This window comes from Perna viridis, chromosome 12 (genome assembly GCF_037379345.1).
Source record: "Perna viridis isolate PV_CMFRI_1.1 ecotype Kerala chromosome 12, ASM3737934v1, whole genome shotgun sequence".
In the NCBI taxonomy this organism is placed as follows: domain Eukaryota; kingdom Metazoa; phylum Mollusca; class Bivalvia; order Mytilida; family Mytilidae; genus Perna; species Perna viridis.
In genome coordinates, this window is record NC_142456.1 from 11024627 (window position 1) to 11051240 (window position 26614).

A 26614-nucleotide genomic window follows, 5' to 3' on the forward strand; every position below is an offset into this window, starting at 1 on the left:
TGAGCCATTATTGCTATGACTATCCAACCCTCTGTATTTCGTTAAAATTAAAAAGATGCAATTAAAGGGATATTCCTTCTTCCATTCTCTTGAGAACATGTCGATTCCGTTTAGTCCATCTGATTAAGAGTTGTTGGGTTTTATATAAATGTAGTAGCACCTTGAAAAAGGTTGATGTGTAGACACAAACAAATCGGGGATAGGTCTTGGATAGGTCAATAAAAGGCGTCTAATGGAACATCAAATAATACCCCGCCATGTTGTCAAAGATTTATACATCTACTGAATGAGGGATGAACTGGTTTAAGGAGGTAGACCTAGGGTAAGGGGCATAAATCATGAAATCAGTATTATGTTTGTACTATATTCAATTTCACTAAAGCCTCTCAAGCTTTCGTTTGAAGCAGAATAAAATGAATCAAGTTTATTAGATGCTTACATAAGATTGATGTAAAATGCTGAATACAAACGTTCCAATGATTTGTAAGGGATTGAGTCCCTTACCCTAGGGTGCACTATACAGTTACATTAATGCGCATTGTTTCGCACACCAAATTACCCCCGTCAAATTTTGTAAAAGTTGAAATTTGGTGGATAAATTGTTTAAATGTAGTTAAGCATTTATACATAGACAGATGTAATATATGTAATGGTAAACAGTTGTAATTTAAATGAAGAATGGTATCCGGAACGTTTCAGTCCTCTGCCGTATTAGGTTCTCTCCTCAGCATCAGGTGGCTGATTTTCAAAGTACCTTATTTCGCACGAAAAAGGAAAAGGGTCTTATTATTTTTACCTTTTTTCCACCTACTTCATGCATGCTTTCGTCCTGTGGTAGTGTCTAAGTGCCTGATATTTTATAAAACATAGTATTCGGCTGTTAGTTTTGGAAAGTCATCCAGGATTTGAGCTAAAACTCTTTTTTTTTTCATTACGTTACCATGGCTACTGGATTTTATAACAATAATCACTAAATTACTTATAAATGACTTGAACCTCCACATACCATGGATTTCAAAAATATGCACTTTTTTATGACAAAACACTAGAAATATCCGTGCGGACTACCTAGAAACGGCTTTATTTCAACAAAATGAGACCAAATTTTCAGAAATCACATAACTGTATTATACTATCCTAGATCTACCTCCTTAATATCATGTCCATTTACGATCATTCCGATTTTGGATTTTTAGATTACACTAGCAATAGATTCAAGCAAATTCTAATTATGATTTATGATTTTGGTGAGATATGGTGTGCTCTTTTTGATATTTTATTTAATTTTTGTAATTTATGTAGAGGGCCATTTCCCCGAAACATTCATATAATGAATGTAACCTAAGGCATCTTTTCACATACACACTCACATTATGTAACAGTGATCGAGTCATTGTAAACTTGATATTCTAACATTTTAAGCAACGAATTAAATACAGTTAAAAACGAATCCATGGCATAATTAAACAGGAAGCTTCCAGGAACCTGAATCGATCACCTGGTTATTTTTTGTCTTTCAAGGGCAATAAATTTAACAATGAGTTTCCAAAGACTATGATAGGACTTATCATAAGGATCATTTCAGCTATTGAAAGTTTCTATCTATCTATTATAGTTTTCAAGATATCGGCTGAAAACTAAAAAAAAACCGTCATTTTCATCTTTCAAGGGTAATAATTCTTATAAGGAGTCTTCTGACATCTTTGATCCATTGAAAATTTTGTAGGCCTTATAGTAAGGACCATTTCAGCAATTAAAAGAATTTGGCTATACTTAACAGTTTTGGATATAATATGCGAAAATTACTGTCTGACCTTTATGTTCTATTTTTAGTAACGACAGTCATGTTTTAGGCAGATCAAAAATCCCCATATCAGTTCTATACAGGATACCCAAAGGAACATTCACGCCAGGTTTGGTCCAAATAGGTCAAGTAGTGTCAAAGGAGAAGATTTTTGAAAGAAATAACATTGAAAACACCACACAAAACACGTTGAAAAAGGGCAAAAACTCCAAAATGGAAAAGCAGATTAAAATGAAATTTTTACCACAGATAGATCTCATCATGCTGAACACTTGGAGCTAGTCATAATTTGGTTTCGTGATATATGCAAAAATCTGCTGTCTGACCCCTATGTTCTATCTTACGTAATGGCGGTCATTTTTTTTTTCTCCGATCAAAAATCCAAACGGTCATTTTGTTCAGGATACCCTAACAATAACAATACCAATTAGCTTTTATTAAATTCTGTATTGTAGTTTCTGAGAAGGAAGATTTTTCAAAGAACTAACATCAAAAACAGCAAATTACGTTCAAAAAGAGCAATAACTCCAACTTGGGTCAACAGCTTTTCACCAGAATTAGACCACAGATAGATTTCATCATGCTGAATACTTTAATCCTATGTCAGAATTTGGTTAAACCTAACGGTTTTAGGGATGTGTGCAAAAATCTTCTGTCTGACCCCTATGTTCTATCTAAAATCTGATAATATCTGTCTAACCGAAATTTCTACTATGCCCTTCCATCAGACAAATTTTGCAATAATTGAGTAAGTAAAGATTTTGTGAGAAACCCCGTTTAACATCGAACATGTGCTAATTCGTATGATGTCACTGGTGTCTAAAAGCGGCTTAGCTTCCATAACCTTTTTCCGTCTGAGGGAAGCTCGCGAGAAAAATGAATCGATCCCTGGAACGTTAAGAGAGGTCCTTGTTTCTCCTTCGTCATATAAACCTGCCGAAGGAGAAACACAACCTCTGTTTCGGAGATTGGAAATAAATCAAACTAGTAGTCAGTAGGAAATTTAGAACTGGTCGAGGAAAGGGCCGATCGATCTGGCTGGAATTTTACCCTTTCCGTGCCAAAGCCCCCCACAATAATTAATAATACTTAATCTCATTAAACTTCAGTTACAACCATACAATGGTGACATAAAAAATATAAGTTATAAGCTTCCAGGCGACCGTCTATGGTTATTTAGACAGTCGATCAGTAGATTCTGTTGGAAAATGGGGCGTTAGCCGAGTCCCTTCTACAGATCTACGGGGGCAGACTATATTTATGTATGATTTTGAGTGTCTGTTGTGTGGAAATAAATTAATTTTTGTATCGAACTACATTTTGTCGAAGTTTTTTTTTTGAAATCATTCGATTGTTACTCTATATAAAATCTATTTTTGTTTTGGCGTCCAGGTCAATTGTCATACTGGCCAGTGGCGTGATTGAACCATTTTTATCACGACATTCAGGTCAAATTGTTTGAAAGTGCTATATTAGTCTCAACGTCGTTATACTCATTGGTGGATAGAAATTCTTCATATTGTTCATTGAGATATTTTCATCAATGGCGGATAATTTTCAATGTATTATTCTCATTTGCATATTTTTGCTTCGGTTATTTGGACGAATTTTTTATCCAATCACGAGTGTTGAACGCAACACAAAATCGTACAAATGATGTTTTATGAACAATGAGTAAATATTTAAGAGTGGACAAAAATTCAACTCTCTTCATTTAGTAGATAAAATATAGGTAGTATTGTCAAGTAAAAAGAAACGGTCGTCTTACTTTTGGATCCGCGGTGTATGCTATTTAATTCTGAAAGACAACATCTGTTGGATTGTCGTAGATTGTAGTGATTAACTAAATATAGGCACTTTTTAATTCGCTGCTTTCTCGCGGTAAGATTTCAAAACCGTTAAGAACTCATGTTAACGTATGAATGTCTTTATATCTTCGATTTCCTTGAGGAATATAGTGATGATTTTTTTCCCTGTCCGTACCTCCTTTATCTCTACAACTTCCTTGCCGCCTCTTGATACTTTCATAGAAACTGTATATACATACAACGAGAATGGATATGGTGAACATGTCAGAGACAACAATCCCACCGGGATGAAAAATGTCAGCTCATTCGACCCATTTTGCATATTTTGAGTGTCGACGTCGGTTCAATGCATGTCGGGTTAATGTTGGCTTTAAAATGGACATACATAAATATGTACATGTACATTGCTGGAAATCTAACAATGGAAGAAATTTCATAGGCGATGTCTATGCTTCTCATGCCTACCGATGTTTAATGATGGTAGAGGCCTGGGACAGTAACCAATATTATATTCACATACATGAGTGCTTCATTAATACTCAGTCTGGTTTTGTACATAATTATAATTGTACTGTTTGTGTTTTTGTTTTGTTTGTTTTCGCCTCTGTTTTGTTCATATTAATCTCCACAAACCAAGATTGTTTTTTTCTTCCATTTTACCCCGACTTGTAGATTTTAGTAATACAAAAGAAAAAGGTACATGTAAGAAGGTTAAATAAATGTCAAGTTAGAGCATTTTTTTCTTCGTAAAGATTTGAAATATGTCAGGTCGTATAAAAGGTTTTTACACCAAGGGTATCTAATTTCAAGTTTATACGCCCGAAGGGACGGAGGCTTTATTTAGATTTTGAGGGAACTATGCAGTTGCGCCAGTCCATTATTATTACTTTAGCGCATTTGTAATAATATTTTGTGTATTTTTCTGAGATGTGTAGACATTTCTTGGTTTTCTCCTCCGATGCAGTGTTTGTTCTTATATGTTTGTATTTCTATGTTTGTTTTGTCTCCGATGGAGTACGGTATTTCTAGAGATTGCAAAGAAGTAGTTCATTCCTTGAAGCACCTATTTCTTCCAAAGGAGAACATAAACTAAGAGATGCGATATGATTGCCAACGAGGCAGTCATCCACCAATAGCCAAGCAACGAAAAAATCAAATTTGTACAGGTCACCACACAGTCTACAATGATGGACAAGGCCTTACGTAAATAGCAAGTTTATTCTCTGGGAGAACGTGTAGGATGAAATATTTCACGCGTAAGAAGAGTTGTGGCAGCAGTTTGCGCCTTTGTATTTTGGACTTTAAAGGAGCAGCCTGTTCCCCTTTTAAAAGTCATTCTATTTGCAAGGAAGCAGAATATTCCTTGAAGATTTTACGTTACATGTACAGAAGTTTATACCTTGGATGATATCTTTTGTATGGTTTATTGTCATTCAATTGTTGATACTCCACCACGTAATTGTAAAAAAGGGATGGAAAAATGTTCAAAATACTCCATTTTGTATTTTGCTGAAAATTGAACTTAACCTGTAGTTTATAGTGCTGAACAATCATGCTAAACTTTCAATTACTGATAGTGATCAATTAAAAACATGAAAACCAAGGAAAAACTCATTACCATACATAAAAAAAACGCAAGTTAAAAAATATGGGAAAATATCGATATCAGAATTTGGTAACCAAAATAAAAAAAATAAAAATTCGACCTGACAATATTTTTTTTAGAAAGATGTGCAGTCAGTGCTAAAAAAATAGTGACTTTTAGTCTACTGTCAAACCATTTTCTCCATAAATGTTATTCTAATGATAATAAGATTGTATAATTACAAAAAAATGATAGGATTGTAAATAACACAACTGAAGTTGCTTGCATTTTTAATTAACTTTTGTTCTCAACGGTAGCTACAAAAATTGGTAAATGTGTGAATTACGATCAACCACATGCGCACCTTTGTATAATAAATAATAAATCAGAAAGAAAAAAATATGTACTTCATCTTTTTATATTGAAACGGTTGTCGAAAATTATGTTAATATTTTTTTGTAAAATGAACATAAAAACACATGTTTAGATACTAGCTAAGATTGTGAAAATTTGCAGGACAGAAACTATACCCCAGTTAACAACTTATAGAGAGTAGATTTGTTGCAGACAGACTGAAACAGGCACAAGTGATATCTTTATACAAGAAAAAAAGCCCTTTGGAAAAATCTAATTACAGACCTGACAGTGTACTATATATTTATTCAAATGTTTATGAAAATGTTTTAGAAAATCAATTGACCGAGTAGTTTAATTCCATTTTTCACCCTTATTTATGTGCTTTTCGTGTGGATGTTGGGGTCAGACTACACTACTTAGACTGCTTAAAGATTGGCGATTGGCACTAGATAAAAAATGCTATGCTGTTGCAGTTTTGATGGATCTGTCTAAAGCATTCGACTGTCTCCCCCGTGATCTTTTTCTTGATAAATTATCAGGATATGAAGTTTCCAAGCATTCACTATGCTTCCTTCATTTATACTTAAATAATCGAAAACAAATCAAAATTAATAGTATTCTTAGTAGTTGGGATTTTGATTTTAAACAATATTCTATTCAATATAAGACTGAATAGGATCGGGCAGCAAACAATATCTATATCAGCCCTCTCTAGTTAGGATGACATCAATAAGGGCGTGCCGCAAGGATCTCTCCTCGGTCCTCTTCTTTTCAACGATATGTGTACTTCATCAAACATGTCACACTATTTAACTATGCAGAGGATAACACCTTACCTTTTTGTTCACCTGATTATGATGTATTAATTTCCACTTTAGAAACTGAATTGTTGGAGTTAATTGAGTGGTTTAGAACAAATAAAAAGCACGCTAATCCTGGCAAACTTCAGGTCCTAGCATTTGCAAATTTATCTTGTGAAAATACTGTGAAATTATTGTGTATTGAAATTGATTATTAACGTAATTTCGATATTTATATTGGTAATTTGAGTAGGAAGGAAATTTTAATTTTTGTCCTTTGGCATGGCATTTCTGTACTGGTAAAAAACTGGAAAAAGTGCAAGAAAGAGCACTCTGTTTGGTGTACGATGTCATGTCTAGCTCATACGAAGAACTTTTGGATCGTGCCAGGATGTCTCTATCCCCTTAATATTCGGAGCCAAAGAACAACGGCTGTTGAAATCTTTAAAATCCTGAATTATTTATCACCTGATATTGTCACCGTGAAATCATATAATACTAGGTTATCAAACTTTTTTTTTCAACGCGATAAGCATGAGAAACTCCCGCGAGTTGAAAAAAAATAATGATCAGTTTATCGCTGTTTTGCTAAATTGTTTGGTATAATTTTCTTTTATTTTCAGTTTTGACCTAAATATGTAAGTTTTATAAGTGCTGCAAAACGTCCTTTTCGGGACTATCTTTCGGCGACGTGCTACGTGACGTCACGTATGTTGTGCAGCTGTGATCCACATCAATTGAAAAAAAAAATAGGTTGACTATGACGGTCGCGTTTAAAGTTTGTGGAATAATTTTGAGATTTATCCATTCTAATCGGGTAAGATACTGTGTTAAATCACTTTCCATTGTTGACTAGAAAATATTGCCACAAATAACCATTATTTCACACGCAGTAAACAAACAGACGGTTATCTGGGTCGTCCAATATCCCTACGCTGTTGCTTCTATGTCACGTGAGGATATAGAAACTGGCGATAATTTTCATTCTCACTCGACTGGCGTGAGATTGAAAATCATCGAATAGCAAGATCAAAGGAATTTTAAACAAAATAGCGATAAATATACTTTCAGGTACAAAAAATATACTGAATATCCCTCAGATCAAAACTAGTACAGTCTTATGATGAGAAAAGAAAAATTTTCCTTTTCCTGCAGCTACATGTACTTTATGGAACAGTCTTCTTAATCATTTCTGGACAAAAAATTGTTTTTTTTTCTCATTTTAAGAGCTTAGTTCGGCCCTGGAATGACTTGGAACGGAGTATTGCTGTTCTGCATGCAATTAGCTTCTAACGCTTTATTTATTTTTGTGCTGCTCACTATATCTACAATGTAGTTGTGCATAAACTTTCAAATTGGTATTTTACTCAGTCCCATAAATGTATATATGCCTATGTCTTTATGTGTGCACGAAAAATTGTTTTATATTGTCCATGCATGTATGTCTTAGCTTGTGAAATGCGCTAGTTACTGTGCTATTTGTGTATTATTATTTTTTTTTATTTCGTATTTTTGTATTATTGTTTTTTATTATTATTATTATTTTCTATTTGTTTTTTTTTGTGTTTTTTGTTTGCCAATCTATGTTTTTGTTATGTTTTGTGTCGTTCATGTTTGTATGTGTTTGTATGTGTTTGTATTTTTTTGTTTTTGTTTTGTTTTTGTTTTGTTTGTTTGCTTGTTTGTTTTTTGTTTCTAAGCATTGAATACTTATTTGTATGCGCAATCTCTAGACTTTGCACGTCTTGTGTATTTGATATAAATGTATACATGTATATTCATTCGGTTAAAAGCTCACCAGAGCTTATGATGTCTGTATACGAACAGACGGATCATGTGTTATGACATACTACTTCGTGTGGCAGGGTATAAAAATCAGCTTACAAGATTATGTACAATGTATATACAACTAAGCTTCACGATTTCTTTAAGTAAGTAAGTAAGTAATCTTTATTTAGATTGATTGATTGTTGGGGTTAAACGCCCAAGCAGCAATATTTCAGCTATATTCAGGCGATGAACATAAAATGGATAATAAAATGAACATGATATGATGATGAAATGAAAAATGGGATGGAACACAAGAATAATAGGGTCGACAAATTTAGATTGCCATTAGAAAAAGGGGGGATTGGTAGGGTCGGGCAATTTAGCCTCCTGTGGCGGAGCGCAAAGGTTCCTACTCCTATCGAATACCTCAGCAGGGTTCTTTAACGTTCAAGGAACGTGGCATCTAAAGTTCCCAACACGGTGCACCACTATGGTTTGCGGTCAGGTTTTCCGTATTATAGCCTAGATGTTATAGCCTGACAATCCAAGCATGTAGCACGACAGGGGTATCCCATTCCACCACCTGGGGCACACAATCCAGTTGCTCTGTGGGCAGAGTGCCCTAGCTGCTGCAGGTCTATTTTTTTTTATTTTTTTTTTTTTTTTGACAACCGGACAAGCACAGGGAATCTTCAGAGTCGGACTATACATGAATGTATATACATTCAACATTACAAACATGAGTTCTGAGGGGCTTGTTAACCGACTATCTTTATTTAGAATCGGATTATATATATATATAGAAAGGTCTGAAATATTCCCAACGTTGTTAGAACTGTCAAATTTGTGATGCAAATTTTTTGTCGTTCCCTCCGCGGGACTCGAACTCGTACCGCTGTGACATCTATGGCAACACCGCCTGCACAGAGTCCAGCGCCCTAGACCACTCGGACAGCTAGGCTATATAAAAAATATAGCTTTCGCTGGTCGGGTCATTCCTCCTCGTAGGATTAATCTAGAGCTATAACTTAGTACGCGATGTATGGTAGCACAGGACAGTTCATTTTAGATGTTATTATGATGTTATTATGTAGGATAAAACTAATGAAGCATGTCACAACAAATCAATATTATGCAAACGTCTCAGAATGTGACGACTCATTCGCTACATTGCTCCATCGAATCAAATTGATACAGGGAAGATATGTAAACGTATAGAAAGGTCTGAAAAATTCCCAACGATGTTAGAACTTTCAAGTTTGTGATGCAAATTTTTGGTCGTTCCCTCCGCGGGACTCGAAATCGTACCGTTGTGACATCTTTGGGAACACCGCATGCACTAAGACCAGCGCCCTACACCACTCGGCCAACTAGGCTATATAAAAAATATAGCTTTCGCTGGCCGGGTGACGAAACGACCTAGGGCGAACAGGTTATCGGTGCGAAACGACTCGCTACCCCTCACCGACATTGGTTTAAGTTTATGTAAACCGGAAGTTCAAACGAATAAACAATGGAAGTTGATAAACTCGTTTCAGAAGAACTATGACGAGTTATTCGGAAGGCATAAGCAGTTTAAAGTTGACATATAGCCGACATTGGCCGCTTGGTAACTAAAAGAAGCCATTTTACTTTGATAATGGTAAGAATCAATGCACCCGCGCCATTGTCTGCGTGTTGACATTGTGAGATATTTCCTCGTAACACGTAACTTGTCGTAAGGCCAGTACTGCAGTACTGTCCACAGGCTCCCGTTTCAGACAGAGACTTGCCCTTAAGTACTACCATACAGAAGTGGAAGGGGCTCCATCTGAAATCAGGGGCTGTGCTGCAGTAGTCCAATTGCAGGTAATCTTGGCGTAGCTGGGTCATTTTTTTAAGTCGTTAATAATTTTAGCGACTTCTTGCACTCATAACTTCAGAACTTTACATTAGCATATAATATGCAAAGTTATATATATATATATATATAACTGTCAATAATATTTTCATATGAGATCAAAATGTACCTAATATCATACACTTGTGTTTTACATCTGTATTTTGCTTGTGTAACAGGACAGCATGATTTGACTCTCAAAATTATACTTCGCCACCGAGGATCCAACCCAAGACTGCTTGGTGACAAGGCAGCAACAAACTGGTTCCGCTAAAGAATTAATCCTTTAGCCAAGTCAATTAACTTGCTATTTAAATCTTGCTACCTACTACAACGCAGGTAGGCCGTCCTACCACATTTCCCCCACCTTAAGAGTCTTTTTACTATGAACAACTCTAACACTAGCTCATTAGCAAGGATCCGGAAACAGTCAAAAATGCTGGTCAATGACCCAATATCGGACATAAAAAAAATGTCAACCCTTATAAATTACAGTCAGCATGGTTTTATTACTTTATAAACATCCTGGCTACCTGTCGCCTAATTGTTTAATGGAAATTATTTGACAGGTGTAAATCAATATTAATTAGCCAATGTGCAGCCACATTTGACTGCCACTGATTACATTAATGCTACATGTGCAGCACCATTGCGTATATGAAGTAATTGAAGTGACTCTTAGACTTTCCATACATTTATTACTTGATTTATAACCTTGGTTCCCTTGATTACTCTTAATAAGAAAAAGATTGACCGATCCATTTTCCCGCCGATCTTTCACTGGTAACGAAAGCACATGGTGCTGAAATTGTGAATCAGTCGTAGTTTGTTATTATTAATTCATCGATCAAATCTTTTTAATACAAAAGTCAACAGCCCATTCAGATCAATATACAAAATGTATTCATTTCATTTCATTTTCAAAATAATCAACATTTTTTTCATCACTTGGAAGTTTTCGGCTGTTTGCTGATGTGATGAAAAAGTCCGAGAGATACGATGTTTTGTTTGCATGTCAGAACGTCCACGTGTGGTAGAAACCAAACTCGTTCACTCGTTCAGATACTTTGTAAGACAGAGTACGTGATGTAATAACACAAATTTCGATATTTATCTTTAAATAACTACAAAAAGGGTTTTTAAAGTTTATTCTCTAGGCAGGTAAAAGACTGACACAAACGTCTGCTGAAATTTTATAAAACATCCAACATGGGCTGTCAAAATTTCTTGATCCTTGCTCATAAGATAACCAAACCCAGTGGTTTTCTTAGTTGGGTGCCAAACGTAACAGGAGAGCATGACTTGACTCACAAAATCATACTCCCCCACTGAGGATCGAACCCTAGACCGCATGGTGACAAGCCAGTGACAAACCAAATCGGCTAAAGAATTAATCCTTTAGACAAGTCAATTAACTGGCTATTTAAATCTCACTGCCTATGACGACCCAGATAGGCCATCCTGCCAGACTTGTAAGAGAACAGGAAGTTTACATTAAAAGATGAAATGATTGGTTAGCATTAAACGTAATATAAAATTACTTAATCTCCTATTCAGACACGGGGGCTCATAAACATTACCAGGGCCCATCAATTGAGACCAGTTATGGTTATAAAGAGACCAGAATAAAAAGAAACTCGGAAGGGGGAATTGAAAATTTCCTAAATTCTGGTTACTGAAATGACCTTTTTCTTGACTTAAAGGGTTAAATTCACTAACACTAGTTTCAGGTCTACCATTTTTTACCAAGTTTCAACAAAATATTTGAAATTTTTTATTTGCCTATTTTAAATTTTATTCTAAAATACTATCTGAATACTGATATAAAGTAAATACCAACTGTTATATCATATTTTAGTTATGAGGAGGGCACAAAACTCTTCTACACAGTTATCAAAGAATTTATACAAAAATGAGAGGATTAGGTCTAAATTTTCAATCCAAAAATATGGAGCGCAAGCTACGGTAAACAAAATCTTGTCAGGAGTTGTGAAGGTGCAGAAGACTTTTTTTGTTTGAATATCAAAGAGTTAAAAAAATGTGCTCTATATTTCCTGCAAAAAAATGTCTCATGAAATTTTAACAGCTACATTTTCTAATTTTGCTTTACTTACATCTGCAATGTTAGTGCAAAACACACATTTACAGGAATGTAGCTTTGTTTTTTAACGAAGGCACATATTCAATTAGTGAATTATGCAATTTTCCAATTTATTTGCAACACTTTAGTTTTTGGGACTGATTTTGATGTTTTCTGACCATACTCCTTTTAGGTCGGTGGGTTTCAGTCCAGGTCGGTCAGGAAACAGGAAACAAAACTTTTTTTTTGGCCACAGCATTACATTTGCCTTTCCCATAGATCTTAGAAAAGCTATGCTTTCCTATAAAATTCAATACAATCAAAGCTATCTTTTTCCAAGGAGGTTTAGTTCTTAAAGTAGTAAAGAATGTGAAACTTGTGTAAGTATTCCAACTTTTTACAACTTGGCTTTTGAGCAGAACAAATGAAAAATGTGCATTAAAGGCAACTATATTTTCAATTATATAAAAAAAAACATGCATATTGTGGTTGAACTCAATTGCTATGCAGAAATCTGTCTACATACATGTACATGTAATCCTGAATAGAAGGATAAGAAGATCATTCTACATGTAAAGATATCATTGAGGGCTACATGTACTTAAAACATTCCTGAAGAAACAAATAGGAAATTCAAGAACCACTGAAACTTGCTTACAATCAATCCTTACTCCAAAACAGTAAGATGCACAAAAAGTGTATTGAAGGGTTTTGTTGTGCCAAAAACTTTCATTTCTGCTGTATGTGCTATATTGTACATGTATATGTAATAAGGAAGTTGAAAATTCACTTACATTTACATCATGTACATTTTAATAGATACATGTACAAAATGTACCAATCTCCACGCAGTAGAAGCTGTTTGTTTCCTTTCTTACTAACTGCTGCAGACAGACCTTTCGCAATTCTCCGGTGTGATTTAAATCATACTTCATTTGATATTCAGATAAAATTCAAGTAATTGGAGTATTGGTTAATTAATTACCTTTAGTTGCTTTTGTATCTTGGACATACAATGTATTTTCTCCCAATATTAATACACAATGTACATGTTCAAAAATGTAAATGTATATGTACCTGACATAGAAACACAGAATAAGCAACTAACCCATCATAAGTTCCTATAATAATGTCATTTTATGTGGCTAATTATTACATATAATATTATAGATTGAAATTTGCCTCAAAAAATGTCATGATGAAATATAATCCTATCTAAACTAGCTCATCATACATGTCTACATATTCATGATCTCATGAAACTAAGCTGTCTAAATATGAACCTTTCTTACTTGTACATGCATGTAGCTACATGTATCTAGAGTCAGTATTAATATATGTTACTGAGTTTTTATTGTATAGAATGCTTGAAAGCTACACATGCCTAAGTACATATATGTACTGTGCACATGTACAAATGTTCCAATGAATTTTCAAATTAGTCCAAACCAGTTGTTGTGTCCATAATGAACTACAAGTACCTATGCTTAAGAGTGTAGAAATTATTATTGTGCCCACACTTGCACCAACTGTTCAGGGATTAACCATTTGGTCGTATCATGCTGCAGTCCACAAAGCTCTTTATTGTTTTAGAAGTGCATGTTATTAGCTGTTTTCGATCTTTTCTGAAAAAAAACTGAAATTCTCCATACATGTACAAAGAAAATATATTCCTACTTACAAATGTATCTACACATCTGTTTTATATATGAGTTTACATTCACAACAGCAAACATTCATCAAATTGTGGTCTTACTGGAAGAACATCCTTGTAACAAATACATTATTTATATGGTGTGGCCTTTATGAAAAAATTGTGAAAAACTGTCAGTTGTTAGCTCACCTGTACATGATTGTATCTTTGAAGATCTGTGTATGAAATCTAGAGTTTTCTTTGAAAGGTAGGCCTACACTGCATATATACATGTACATGAACATGCACATGTTCACATTTGCACACATACATAAACATGTAGATGTATGTTTATTGTCACATCTCTGTTCATTTAAAATTCTTAATATGAATTTTTTTTTTATATTTTTCAGAATTTCAAACAGCTAAGAATGGATGCTAGACATATAGTTTTCATCATTCTGATTAATATCTGTTTGAGTATCTATTTACCAAAACCATCAACACATCAACCTGGTCTAATAGAAGTTGAACCAAAATGTCCGTTTGATTGTTCCTGTAATTTTGAATTGAGTTATGCTGTATGTCAGAATGGTTTCAGTCTTGCTTCAATCAATGATAAATCCTTCATGTACAAATTGAAAACACTGTCTATTAAGCAAATGGAAGAAGTTCTCTTTGTTATTGATTTTGTAAAATTTACAGAGCTTGGAAATCTTGATCTTAGAGGAAATGTAATCTCAGAAATACCAGAAAGATCCTTCCGTGGAATGAATCTGAAAAGCCTAAATCTGAACAACAACTATATTCATAGTCTTAATAAAACTGTATTCAGTGGACTCAAATCACTGAAAAAACTTGATTTAAGTTACAATGTTTTACACATGCTTGATGAGGAACTATTTGATGATTTGGAAAATCTTGAGATATTGAACCTTAGCATGAATGCCATTATTACAATCCCTCTTGGTGCTTTTAAAAATCTCAAAAAGTTAAAGACTTTGGATTTAACTGCCAATGAACTTGTTCAGTTAACTTTGCCTATGTTGGATGGACTGAGTCAGCTGAATGTTTTGAATGTTTCCCATAACAACCTTGTAACGGTATCAGAACAAGTTGCTTACTTTTCAGATCATTTGTCCCAATTTATAATTTCGAAAAACAATTTCGACTGTTCCTGTGAATTGGTGCCTTTGATAGATCGTATCCGATCAAATCCTTTCAAATATGGAAATCCATCTGACCTTTTCTGTAATGAGAAATATAAACTTTTGGAGAACAATACCATGCACTGTGAGGTGCCAAAGGTATATTTCATTTCTAATTCTACAAGTGTAATGCCACAGAATACCATACTGCTGAGTTGTGAAAGCTATGGTGTACCTATGTCTATCCATTATTGGAAAACTCCTTGGGGAGAAAACTTTGCACATGTGCATGTTAAAGACATATTGCAGTCTTACAATATATCAACTGTTTCCCATTCTTCATATATTGGGTACAGTCTTGGTTTAGTGTCAGAAATAAGTATCAAGGATGACGGAGCCCTCTATATTGATAGCATGAGAGGTTATTTTGCAGGGGACTTCCTTTGTGTTGCTCTGAATGGCATAGGAACATCAAATTATTCTGTTCATGTTGGAATCCACACATTATTGGATGGAGAAACTTATCACATGGCCCTTATTCATGGTGCTGGATGCATGATTTTGAGCCTTATAGTTGGCATCACAATAGGTCTTATTTCCCTGTGTGTTCAAAAGTGCAAGTGCTGTAGCTGCTGTAGTTGCTGTTCATGTGCAGAGGCCAACAAACCAGAATTTAAATATACAATTGAAGAAGTGGATGATTGTGAAGGTGGGAAACATTCTACATTAGAATCATGCAATTCAAAGGATTCTTACTACAGTCAAGAACCACCAGATACTCCATTTAATTCCCCACTTGAGCAAACTCCACGGGCATCACCGCTTAAATGTCCAACTCCAAATATAGAAAATGGGGATCGTTCCAAAGTGTCACCAAACATCAAAGATACTTTAGATGAAGTAAAAGTTCGGCTAGAGAAGAAAATGGAGAAGGTCAGAGGACACTACCATACAATCAAAGAAACTGGTTCTGTCTACTTTTCTACAATAAAGGGTTCTGCGGCTACCAAGGTTGCCAGTGGCATGGAGCAAGTCAAGTTTGGTGTGCGTTCGATTAAAGAATTTTGTGGTACTGGAGACATGGGAACCCAGACTATATCAGCATTGTCATTTAGTCCTGACAATGACATGGCCACTCAGACTGAGGATATTTGTATAAAATCAGAGTCTACCACTCTCTAATGAGTCAATTATCTTGTCTTTCATTAAGTATAATGCAGTTTATACGTGTACTTTATGAATTAATTCCTGTTTCAGCATTAAGTGCTGATCCATATGAATAATTGCGTTTTTGATAATACAAAGGGATTTATATTATTTGTCTTCAATTTGTTAAACCTATGAAGGTACATATATCTTATAGGTTGTAGAAATGAATTGAATGGTTATCATATATTTTTAAAGGTTAAATTGGTTGAGAACTGCTGGTACTAACAGCATTTTGTTCTAGTTTTGTGCAGAGATCACCCACCAATTCCTATTTACAACATGTAAAGGATGAAAGAGATTTATGATCCCACATGTGTACATGTAGTTTTATTTTTACACCAATTAATTTGTTGCTTTCTTTAAGATATCTGCCTTTGTTTTCTCTTGCTATGCAAAATTATTGGTGAAACTGTGAAAAACTACTGTAATAAAATAAAAAAAAATAGATATAAAAAGAAAGTTTTCATCAGAATTTGAAATTTGTTTAACTAACATATGTAAAATCTGATACACATTTGAAACAGGCAGAAAACATAGTCCAGTAGACTGGCTTCTGTGGATATGTTTGGGGTGTTCATGTATTATATGTTCTAAGCATCTACACATACATGTATCACTGTATACAGTACATGTACATATATTTTATGAACATATAGTTTTACCAAAATAAATAGAAAAACATGTTATTTTTGTATGTCTTTGTACATGTAGGTACAAATACATGAATATCTAATGTTTTTTTTTCATAAATAATCTTTGATCACTTACCAATATTTGTTCAACAGAGTTGTCTTTCTTTTCCCAGTATGGAAACCATATCATGTTCGATTGTTGTAACAGAATGGTTATTCAGTGTACTAACAGTGATTTTGGTTGTACTGTTAGTACAGATGTACAATTGTACCATTATATCTACAAGAAAATGCAGCTGATGGAATTCTTTTTCAAAATGATAAAAACATTCTTTATGATTTACTTTTGAATACTTCTTTGTCTAATAATCAGGCAATGTGGCAAATGAAGAAAAAAAAACTGATATTTTATTGCATTATTCAGGTATTTACACCTTGAAACCTCCAAAAAAATCATTTAAGTGTTTTTAAAGTTTGCTTTTTTGTAACATATTAATAGATCAAACTCAGTTGAAATGCATTATGGAAAGATGGCAGGAAATTTATCTCCACTTTTTCTTGATATAAGCTGCAAAAGCAATTTATGTCGTAGATGCTTCAGGATTAATTTAAATAGCTTTTCCGTTGTTTCTACAAGTATAGAAGATATCTGAGGTGAAAAAAAAAACAATTTAGAAAATGACATACAAGGTTGAACCTATTGCCAGATTCTTACACAGAATTGTACTTAGATATTTATTGTAATTAATGTATTATACATGTTCACATATTTTGCATTTGGTTCATTTTAGTGGTGTACTCAGACTTTGAAGGACCAATAGTAGTCAGGGGATTTTTATTTGCCATTGTTAGTTGTTATTAGTTGAATTACAAGTACAGTGTAATAATATTGTGAAGAAAACTTATGCTTTACGTGTACATGTACATTTTGTGTATGGTAAAAGAAGCATATTGACCCACCCTTTGTACAATTTGTACAAATATACATGTACATGTATGTACTCAACTCAGGTTATATTTTCTTATATTAAATAGAATATTGAGTGGAAGCCTGTAGTAAACATACCAAATATTTTCTTTTCTTTTTGCTACATGTATAGTTACATTTAAATGCATCATTTTAGCACACCTTAAAATACAACTAGGTGTGCTGAATAGTACATGCTGATTTTCTAATCAGGCATATTTGTAACTTCCTCAGTTAGGTTCAACACTTCCATGTAAATATTTGGTTGAAAACTCTTATAGTTTTTTTACGGGAATATGCTGCATTTACTTAGCAGAATAACAAAATGAGCGGGGCAAAAAAAATTAGCACAAAAGGGTCTATTGAGTCTTTCAAGAGTGACATCAATACATTTGTATTTCAGCATGCACTTACACAATGCGCATATTTGTTTGTACTGCAGTATCCATGTTGAAGGTTTGACATTTTCTTACTGTTTAGAAGAAAAATGATTTTGATGTGAAATTTATCCAGTCTCATTAATATGAAGTACAATGTATTTGTTATTGGTATTACAGTTTACAGAATATGCACTACCAGTTTCAGGCTTTGAAGTACTGTAATGATTCAATTCCACTATTACATTGTAGTATATTTCAGCTTTTTCAAGTTAGTATTTTACTGTTATGATTCTTTATATTAGTGATTTATTTACTTCCAGTTTTGTCAATTTCTGCTTCTCTGCTGGATATGTTAGGTTATATATTTGTGTTGTATAGCAGTAGTGCTATACATGTACATTGTGTATTGTTTTTATTTGTCTTAAAGCTGTCATTATAGATTTGCGAGTTGATATATTTAATATGCTTTGATATTAAAAGACTGTAGTCCATCCTTAATATTTTTCAAACTCTTCCATTCTGAAATATAGATCTAATTCATCCTCTGTGTTACCCCAATTATCTTTTACATGTATACTTTAATGTATACATGTACATAGTTAATGATATAATACATGGAAAATCATTTATACAGATGTATCTCTAATATGAGAGAAAAATGTAGAAAAATTTTCTAGATGTACATGTAGCATTGAATTACAGTTCTACATTTTTTTCTCAGTTTATTCATGGCTGTATAACTACCCTTAATACTTATATGTGTTATGATATTGTCTTCCAGTTTTACTCCCTATGGTTGACTTAACATACTCCCAAGTCAGGGTTTGGTATCCACCTTCAATCCCCGAGTTAGGCTTCAAACCCTGACTTGAAAGGATGAATTGAACCAGTATTCCTTATAGGATTTTTCATGTCATATTTTTTATTTAAGTCATATGAGGGCATTTGTTATTAAGCAAGTTGAGCAATATAAAACTACTTGGAGCCTCTTGTTATTATTCTGCTATGTACATTTACTTCTCTTTGTTCAATAATTTTCTTAAAAATTTAGTACATTTTTCTGTGAGAATTCCATTATCAAAAATCTGTGATATATGTGTTTGTTCAACACTGTAATGTACCTAATGCATTTTTATGAAACTTTATATGTTGGTATGATGAAAAGATATGAAAAGATATTAAGATAGGTACATGGTGTACAACTGTCAACACTAATTATTTTAATTCTCCACTCTTAACAGTGGAGATGATGTGAGTGGAGTCAGTGTCTTCACAAAACGTTTCAAAATATGCTTGTAGATTAATACCTCTGCTTGCCTGACAAATACATGTATCTTTGATATTTGTTAATGTTTTAAAGCATTTCTGTTATGTTAAAAAAAATAAACAAAAAATATTGGAATGAAGAAATTGTATCTCAATTTTGATTTCATGGAGATGCAGTTTAGTCACAGGGAAGAAAATAGTGACTCATCTGTGAAGAGTGGAGAAATTAAGATTTAGGTTGATGGTAGTGTATGCAGCAAAACTGTACTTGTTTTGCTTGTTTTAGCTAAATACAAAAATATTAATCTAATATAAATATTGTGAATTTTGATATGCTTTACCTACATTGTATGTTAATCTCATCAACAACTACATGTATATGGACATAAGATCACTCATAAACCAAAAAATAGCGATATTATCTAACTGAAGGGACTTTCCATTTCTTAAGGATTATTTTTTTTCCAGAGCAAAAGCAGTGAGCCTGCTCCTAATGTGTCTATTTTGTAATATTTTCCACTTTCTCAAAAGTATATATAAATATTCATAAGCCATTTCTTGGTTGGGAAAAATAAATCTATAACAGGGGTTTTGATATTTCACTTCTTACATCAGTTCAGCATAGTGCATATATATATGGACCAATAGTGTTAACTCATTGAACATTCCATGTTACAAATGGTTGTAAAACTTCGTATTTGAACTATGTGTGTTTACAAGTGCAGAGGATCAAGTTTTTTTTATTTTGTTGGTTGGGGTGGGGGCATGTATAAGTTTTCTACTTGTTTTGGTTGTACATGGAATTTTAGATTATCATTGTATACCCTAGCTTGCTGAGTAACTACTCATGAGGCTGTTATTGATATAACTATTACACTGTTATAATGAGTGAAATTTAGTCCAACTCAGCAAGCCTTTATTGTAGATAATATGCAACCTTTGTATTAACCAAGATCAACAATAGTTTAATGTTAAACATGGAGATATTTATGTTTTTTCAGTGCCTTGTATTTTTTTCAATAAATATGTTTGAAATTATTATAATGTTTTTTTGTTGTATTGACTATCTATGTAAAGAACGACTTGTTTAGATGCTCAGAGATCTGGCCTGGGTTTCATTTCACGTCTCTTTTAGGAATTTTCCTCAGGTCATTAAATTTATGCATTGTAATTTGATAAAATTTGAGTAAGGATCAGATGAAAATCTCAATAAATCGATTTTATGATTCTCTTGTGAAATCTGCATTCTAATTGAATAAAAATATGAGCTGAGAAGGAGTTGAACGTTAATATCAATTAATCTATATTTAGGATTCTCTTGTGAAACCTGAATTCTAATTGGATAAAATTTTAACTGAGGAGGAATTGAACGTAAATCTCAATAATCTATTTTAGTATTATCTTGTGAAGCCTGAATTCTAGTTGGATAAAATTTGAACTGAGGAGGAATTGAACGTAAATCTCAATTGATCTATTTTTAGTATTATCTTGTGAAACCTGAATTCTGATTGGATAAAATTTGAACTGAGGAGGAATTGAACGTAAATCTCAATTTATCTATTTTTAGTATTATCTTGTGAAACCTGAATTCTGATTGGATAAAATTTGAACTGAGGAGGAATTGAACGTAAATCTCAATAATTTATTTTAGTATTATCTTGTGAAGCCTGAATTCTAGTTGGATAAAATTTGAACTGAGGAGGAATTGAACGTAAATCTCAATAATCTATTTTAGTATTATCTTGTGAAGCCTGAATTCTAATTGGATAAAATTTGAACTGAGGAGGAATTGGACGTAAATCTCAATTGATCTATTTTTAGTATTATCTTATGAAACCTAGCCCAGAACACATTATTCATGCGCAATAAGTTATTTGATTTAATTTCATTTAGGTACAGTATCCCTCATTACAACAGCTTGGTTATACTGTTGTCTTGACAACAATTTGTCTTGCACTCCTGATCTCAAATTGAAAGATCACAAGCATAAAGATTAAGGGTGTCCATCAATATTTTTGCTTCAAGATTGAAATCACCACTAAAGAGGTTTTATGGCCGTCACTTACGAGCTAGTGGATCGTTACGGTTTATCTGCTATGAGAACCAATTTTTAGTAGAGACCGAGTTGCTCATTTACTTTTGTTGCTCTGTACGTGTATATATTAAATTTTTTTTATTTTATGTTCTTTGTTGTGTATGTCTGTTTTCCATGTGTGGTCTTTGTCGTATGATTTCCGCTAGAACATTGGTTCCCTTGATTACTCTGAAGAAGAGGTGTTTTCAAAAATTTTAAATCAGAACCGTATCTTAGCAACAAAAAGTAGTAAACAGATATCACAGGTTATGACCTTTAATACAAACATATCAATCAAATTGTATTGCAAATTTTTTATTTGACTAGAGTTTTACGTGTCTCAAGTACAGAAAACTATGCTATAAAAGAAACCTCAAGTCGACTAGTATTGAATAATTACATATGAAAACTGAATGAATAGCTACATTACCTTATATATGAACATGTATTTAATTTCTAAAAAAGTAATTAATTAAAAAAAACTGACATAGATTTATACATACAGAATAACATTTAGTTAGGATATAATCGTCTATTACTTAACATTCCGTACTCTATGCAGTGTTCTTGGGAGTGTAAATCAAAATGTCAAGAAAGACTAGCACGCTATTGTAGGTTTGTTATGTTCTGTTCCTCACGTATAGGGAGATCTAATTACTTTTAAAACTTCCCTGATTCATGTATGTTTGTACATGACATCGGACATTGCTTTTTTCGGTTATTTGTAATTTTTTGATTTTTTTACTTCTCACAAAAATTATCACAATGAGCACAGATACACCAATAGCAATTGCACACACAATGGGAACAGCAATTTCGATCACTAAAACAAATGAGCCTCTTTCTTTCTCCTTCATGGGATAAACTCTAGCTAAAATGACAATAGAGAAAATATGAGACTAAAATATTGCCAGATGTATTTCATCAATCCAATGATATATACCGTGCATAACGACTATAAGAAAGTGGAAAAAATAAATAGAAATTTTAACATACGGTTTTGTATTCGATGAAATCCGAGACATTTTTTTTCTAGTTCAATCATACAATATTCACGTCGTAATAGATACTTTTCTAAATTTCCTAAAATCTACGAAACTATTTTTATTAGCTCACTTGGCGTCCGTCGTCGTCGTTAACAATTATACAAAGCTCATCGCCCCTAAAACTACTTGACCAACTACAACCAAACTTGTTATGGATGTTCCTCCATGAGATATCCTGAATAGAACTGATGTGGGGATTTTTGATTCGTCGAAAGTTCTTTTACTGCTAAAATGATCCTTATTACAAGACCTACTAAATTCTCCAGGGATCAAAATTCATCAAACATTTCCTTGTTAGAGTTATTGCACTTGAAAGAGGAAAAATAATATTTTTTTTACAATTTTTTATACAATATCTTGAAAACTACAGTACCTGTATGGGATCAACCCCATTTTATGGGGTATGGGACATGGGCAATGGGGAATGGGGCGATGGAATATTTCTGATTGGTTAATAAAAAAAACTGTTTTGCCTTATTTTGCAAGCAATGTACCTATCATAATTCTCTGACAACAATTTCAAAAGTTGTTTTTTTTTGTTTTTGTTTTTTTTAAAGCTTGTTTTAGAGTAATTTTTAATGATTACAGGTGTCACAGTTCTTTATTCTTTTTTAAATATTTACCGGGAGTACATTTAATTTCTGGTCATTATATATATAGATTGAAAATTTTCGCGCTCGATTTCTAAACATACGTCATTTTTGAACATTTTGATTGAAAGAATTTTGTGTCGGAGACACTCGCATGATTTTAAAATTGACAAATTAAACATATTGATCAATAATAACAAGATCATTTAAAAAATTTTGATTCTCTTTCAATTGTCAGAAATATGTCGCAACCTCGAAAAGGATAATAATATTGCCTTTTTTTGATATTTTAAACAAGAATTTTTGACAATATTTGAAATTAAAATTGTTTGCATCCTTACAGTGTGTAGCAATATGTCATTTTTGAGACATTTGACTGAAATAAATGTGTCACAGCCACACATATGATGCTTATTTTGACAATTTTAACATTTTAAACAATAATAAAAGACCATAAAGGTCATTTCAAGTGTTCGCACTCATTCAATTCGCAAGAAATATCTCATTTTCAAGAATTCGTTCTGTATGTATCACAGCCATCAACACACAACTGATCATCACTACAGAAGTTTTATGGTCTCCATCATGAACTCATGGATCGTTACGGCGTATCCATCTGCGTCATGAAAAATTTTTTTCAACGTGTCATAGTTTTCCTTTCCTCTTTCGTCTACCCCGGACTTGACTTTTTATGAGCAACTCGCAGGTGTTTCTAGAAAAGCAAAGGACGCTTACCCTACCGGTGCACCTGGTCCAGGCTTCCACTTTTTAGTGGAGTCCGAGTTGCTCATTTGCTTTTGTTTCTTTGTATTGTATGATTATAGTTACCTTATGTTCTTTGTTTTGTATATCTGTTTTCCATGTCTGGTCTTTGTCCCTGGATGACTATCTTTTGATTACCGTTACACGTGTATAACCTTGGTTCCCTTAATTACTCTTTCACACTACTGGGCCGATACCGTTGCTGGTGGATTTTGTCCCCGAGGGTATCATCAACCCAGTAATACAGTTTCAAAATTTATGGTTTGAACAAAAGGAATGAAAGAAAAATAGGCTCGGACGTCGTCCAGTATAAAAAGGTCCGAACCTAACAGCAGATCGGACACACGGTTGTCTTGTAAGTCTGTGGTGTCCCCAGATGGAAATGTTAGCACGCTCTTATCTGGTATGGATAGTGCCCCGACCATTCGGGCAAAAAGTACCCAATCACACGTTTAGTCTGCAGACCATCTATTTCAGTGCAAAAATTATGACTATTTCAAAATAGTCCATCCCTTTTAATGATATATTTGACTACAACGATGACGAACAACATTGTACTATATCAAAATGTGATATTAAAAATTGGAAAACATGCAACATTCTTAAAGCCGATTCTTCGCTCTCTAGTTCCCTTACAAACAAAACCTTCCATACAACACGTCATGATGACTTAAGTTGCAAATCAACAAACTTAATATGTGGATTGGAATGCAACTTATTCGGTCTAATATATGTCGGTAAAACACAAGAACGGTTAAACAAAAGAATGTGCGGTCATCGTTCGGGAATAAATACCACCAAATTCCCAACATTTTAATCAATAAGATCATTTAATCCTCTCAGATCGCATTACCATCCTACGAACAGTCCCGTTCTAAGTAAAAGCTATTAGATGGAAAGAGAGGAGTACTGGATACGCAGACTAGGTAGTGCAATACCTTACGGGTGCAATCACAACATCAAAAGTATAAGAAACCTTTCAAGCCAATATAACAATAGCATAAATGTGATGAATTTATTTGACAAAAATCCGGGACAGGAAAGGAGTCCTGGCCATCGCCACTATACATCACCTACATGATGTCTCCATAGATGGTCTTCTCCCTTTCATATAAAAACCTCTTGGACTTCATCATATTAGAACCAAACTCTATTTTATATTTCCCACTCAACTACACTCCATTTACAAAACAGGTCTTGACACTCCTGTTCCTGACCCTACCTCATCATTATACTGACTTGTTGCCATCATTATGGATTTTGGTTTCACAGACTCTTTAAACCAATTTGTGTGAAAAGTCAAGATGAAGAAAATCATTTCTTCCACTACCGTTTGTCAACAAATGTATAGATGCAATTAGTTTGGCTAACATCCTCCCTCACAAAAACGTTACCAACAAAATTCCGCGACAAATCCATACCAATTATTTCATATTCCTATATTTCACCTTTTCCATCAAAAACTTTCAATTATAAAAGGCTATTGCTGACTGTTCTTGCAAAAACTTTCCATTCAAATATGGTCCTTCCGGTCACGTCGTTACGGGAGATTTGTCCATCATAGAAAACGAAACTCTGCGTACTGTGAAAGTACTATTGTTCATGGGGTACCAATTTTCGTGGTTTTTGTGGGTAGGCCAAACCACGAAATTTGGTTCCCAACGAAAAGGAGATTTCTGAAAACTGATTTATTCAACGGGTCATAGTTTGCCTTTCCTCGTTTGTCTACCCCGAACTTGACTTTTTATGAGCAACTCGGCGGGTGTTTCTAGAAAAGCAGAGGACGCTTACCCTACCGGTGCACCTGGTCCATGCCCCCAGTTTTTAGTGGAGTCCGAGTTGCTCATTTACTTTTGTTACTTTGTATGTATGATTTTAGTTACTTTATGTTCTTTGTTGTGTGTGTCTGTTTTCCATGTCTGGTCTTTGTCCCTGGATTACATTTTTGATTACCGCTATAACCTTGGTTCCCTTGATTACTCTTCCATTGATATGTATACTGAAAATAAAACCACGAACTCTAGAATCCACGAAATTGTGTTTCTTCCCTAAGCAACAAAAAATGGTATCCACGAGTTAAAGTATTTTTACAGTAATATCCTTTCTGAAGGTCCCAAGTACGGTGAACCACGCTCCATAAATTGGAATTATAACTTTAAAGTTCTTATGGATGCCGTAGAGAATTATGCATGAAAATGGATAAAACAAGATCAAGAAGACATTGATTCTCTGTCAGAGTGGTTAAAAGCCGTGAGGTCTTTAATTTTAAACGAATGAAAGTTTTAAGTAAGTCAATGAGTGCTAATGCTACATCAGTTTTCAAAGACTCGATGTAGCAAAAACATTGTCTACTATACATGACAAATATGTTGTCGTACCAGAAGACAAACCCCAAATCAACATTGTTTTTGTCTGCAAAACGTTTTAAATCCAATGTTTATTATCAGAGGTAGACATAGAAAATAATAGTAGTGATAAGACCTATACAGCAACCACACTCTCAAAAGAAGAGATTGTGGAAAACCATAAATCTGTGCTATCCTCTTTTGATCTCTCTACCAAGGACGATGCTTGTAATTTACCGTCTATGTACTGGATTCCTAAACTCCACAAGAATCCATACAAACAACGTTACATAGTTGGATCTGCAAAATGAACCACCAAAACTTTTAACTTCTATACTCACAGCTGACAAAGAGGGTCTGCAGTCCCACCACAACACTTGTTACTCCCGTAGTGGTATTAATTCAACGAGGATCGTGAAAAATTCGAAATATCTTATGGAGACAATCAGTTCAAGTCTATTATCAGAATATAATAGCAT

The 26614-nt window shown here is 33.8% G+C and overlaps 2 protein-coding genes across 5 annotated transcripts in view; one reads left to right on the forward strand and one right to left on the reverse strand.

Moving 5' to 3' along the window:
* Positions 1 to 9607: 9607 nt before the first annotated feature.
* On the forward strand, positions 9608 to 20356 carry LOC148601175 (uncharacterized). 2 transcript variants are annotated; one of them, XM_088555150.1, is made up of 2 exons: positions 9608 to 9766; positions 14130 to 20356. In XM_088555150.1, the coding sequence occupies exons 1-2, from the start codon at positions 9764 to 9766 to the stop codon at positions 16044 to 16046; spliced, it is 1920 nt and encodes a 639-aa protein (XP_088411276.1). In that variant the 5' UTR covers positions 9608 to 9763; the 3' UTR covers positions 16047 to 20356. The 2 variants fall into 2 exon arrangements, with proteins under 2 accessions (XP_088411276.1, XP_088411275.1); XM_088555149.1 differs by lacking the exon at positions 9608 to 9766 and adding an exon at positions 9847 to 9972.
* A 1335-nt stretch (positions 20357 to 21691) lies between these two features.
* LOC148601176 (sushi domain-containing protein 2-like) overlaps positions 21692 to 26614 on the reverse strand; it is a 28346-nt gene continuing 23423 nt past the window's right edge. The window contains exon 16 of one of the 3 annotated variants that reach the window (XM_088554836.1): positions 21692 to 22263. In XM_088554836.1, coding sequence (XP_088410962.1) covers positions 22043 to 22263 — 221 coding nt within the window. In that variant the 3' untranslated portion in view covers positions 21692 to 22042. The remainder of the gene's footprint in view (positions 22264 to 26614) is intronic. The other 2 variants (XM_088554837.1, XR_015917011.1) reach the window with 2 other exon arrangements.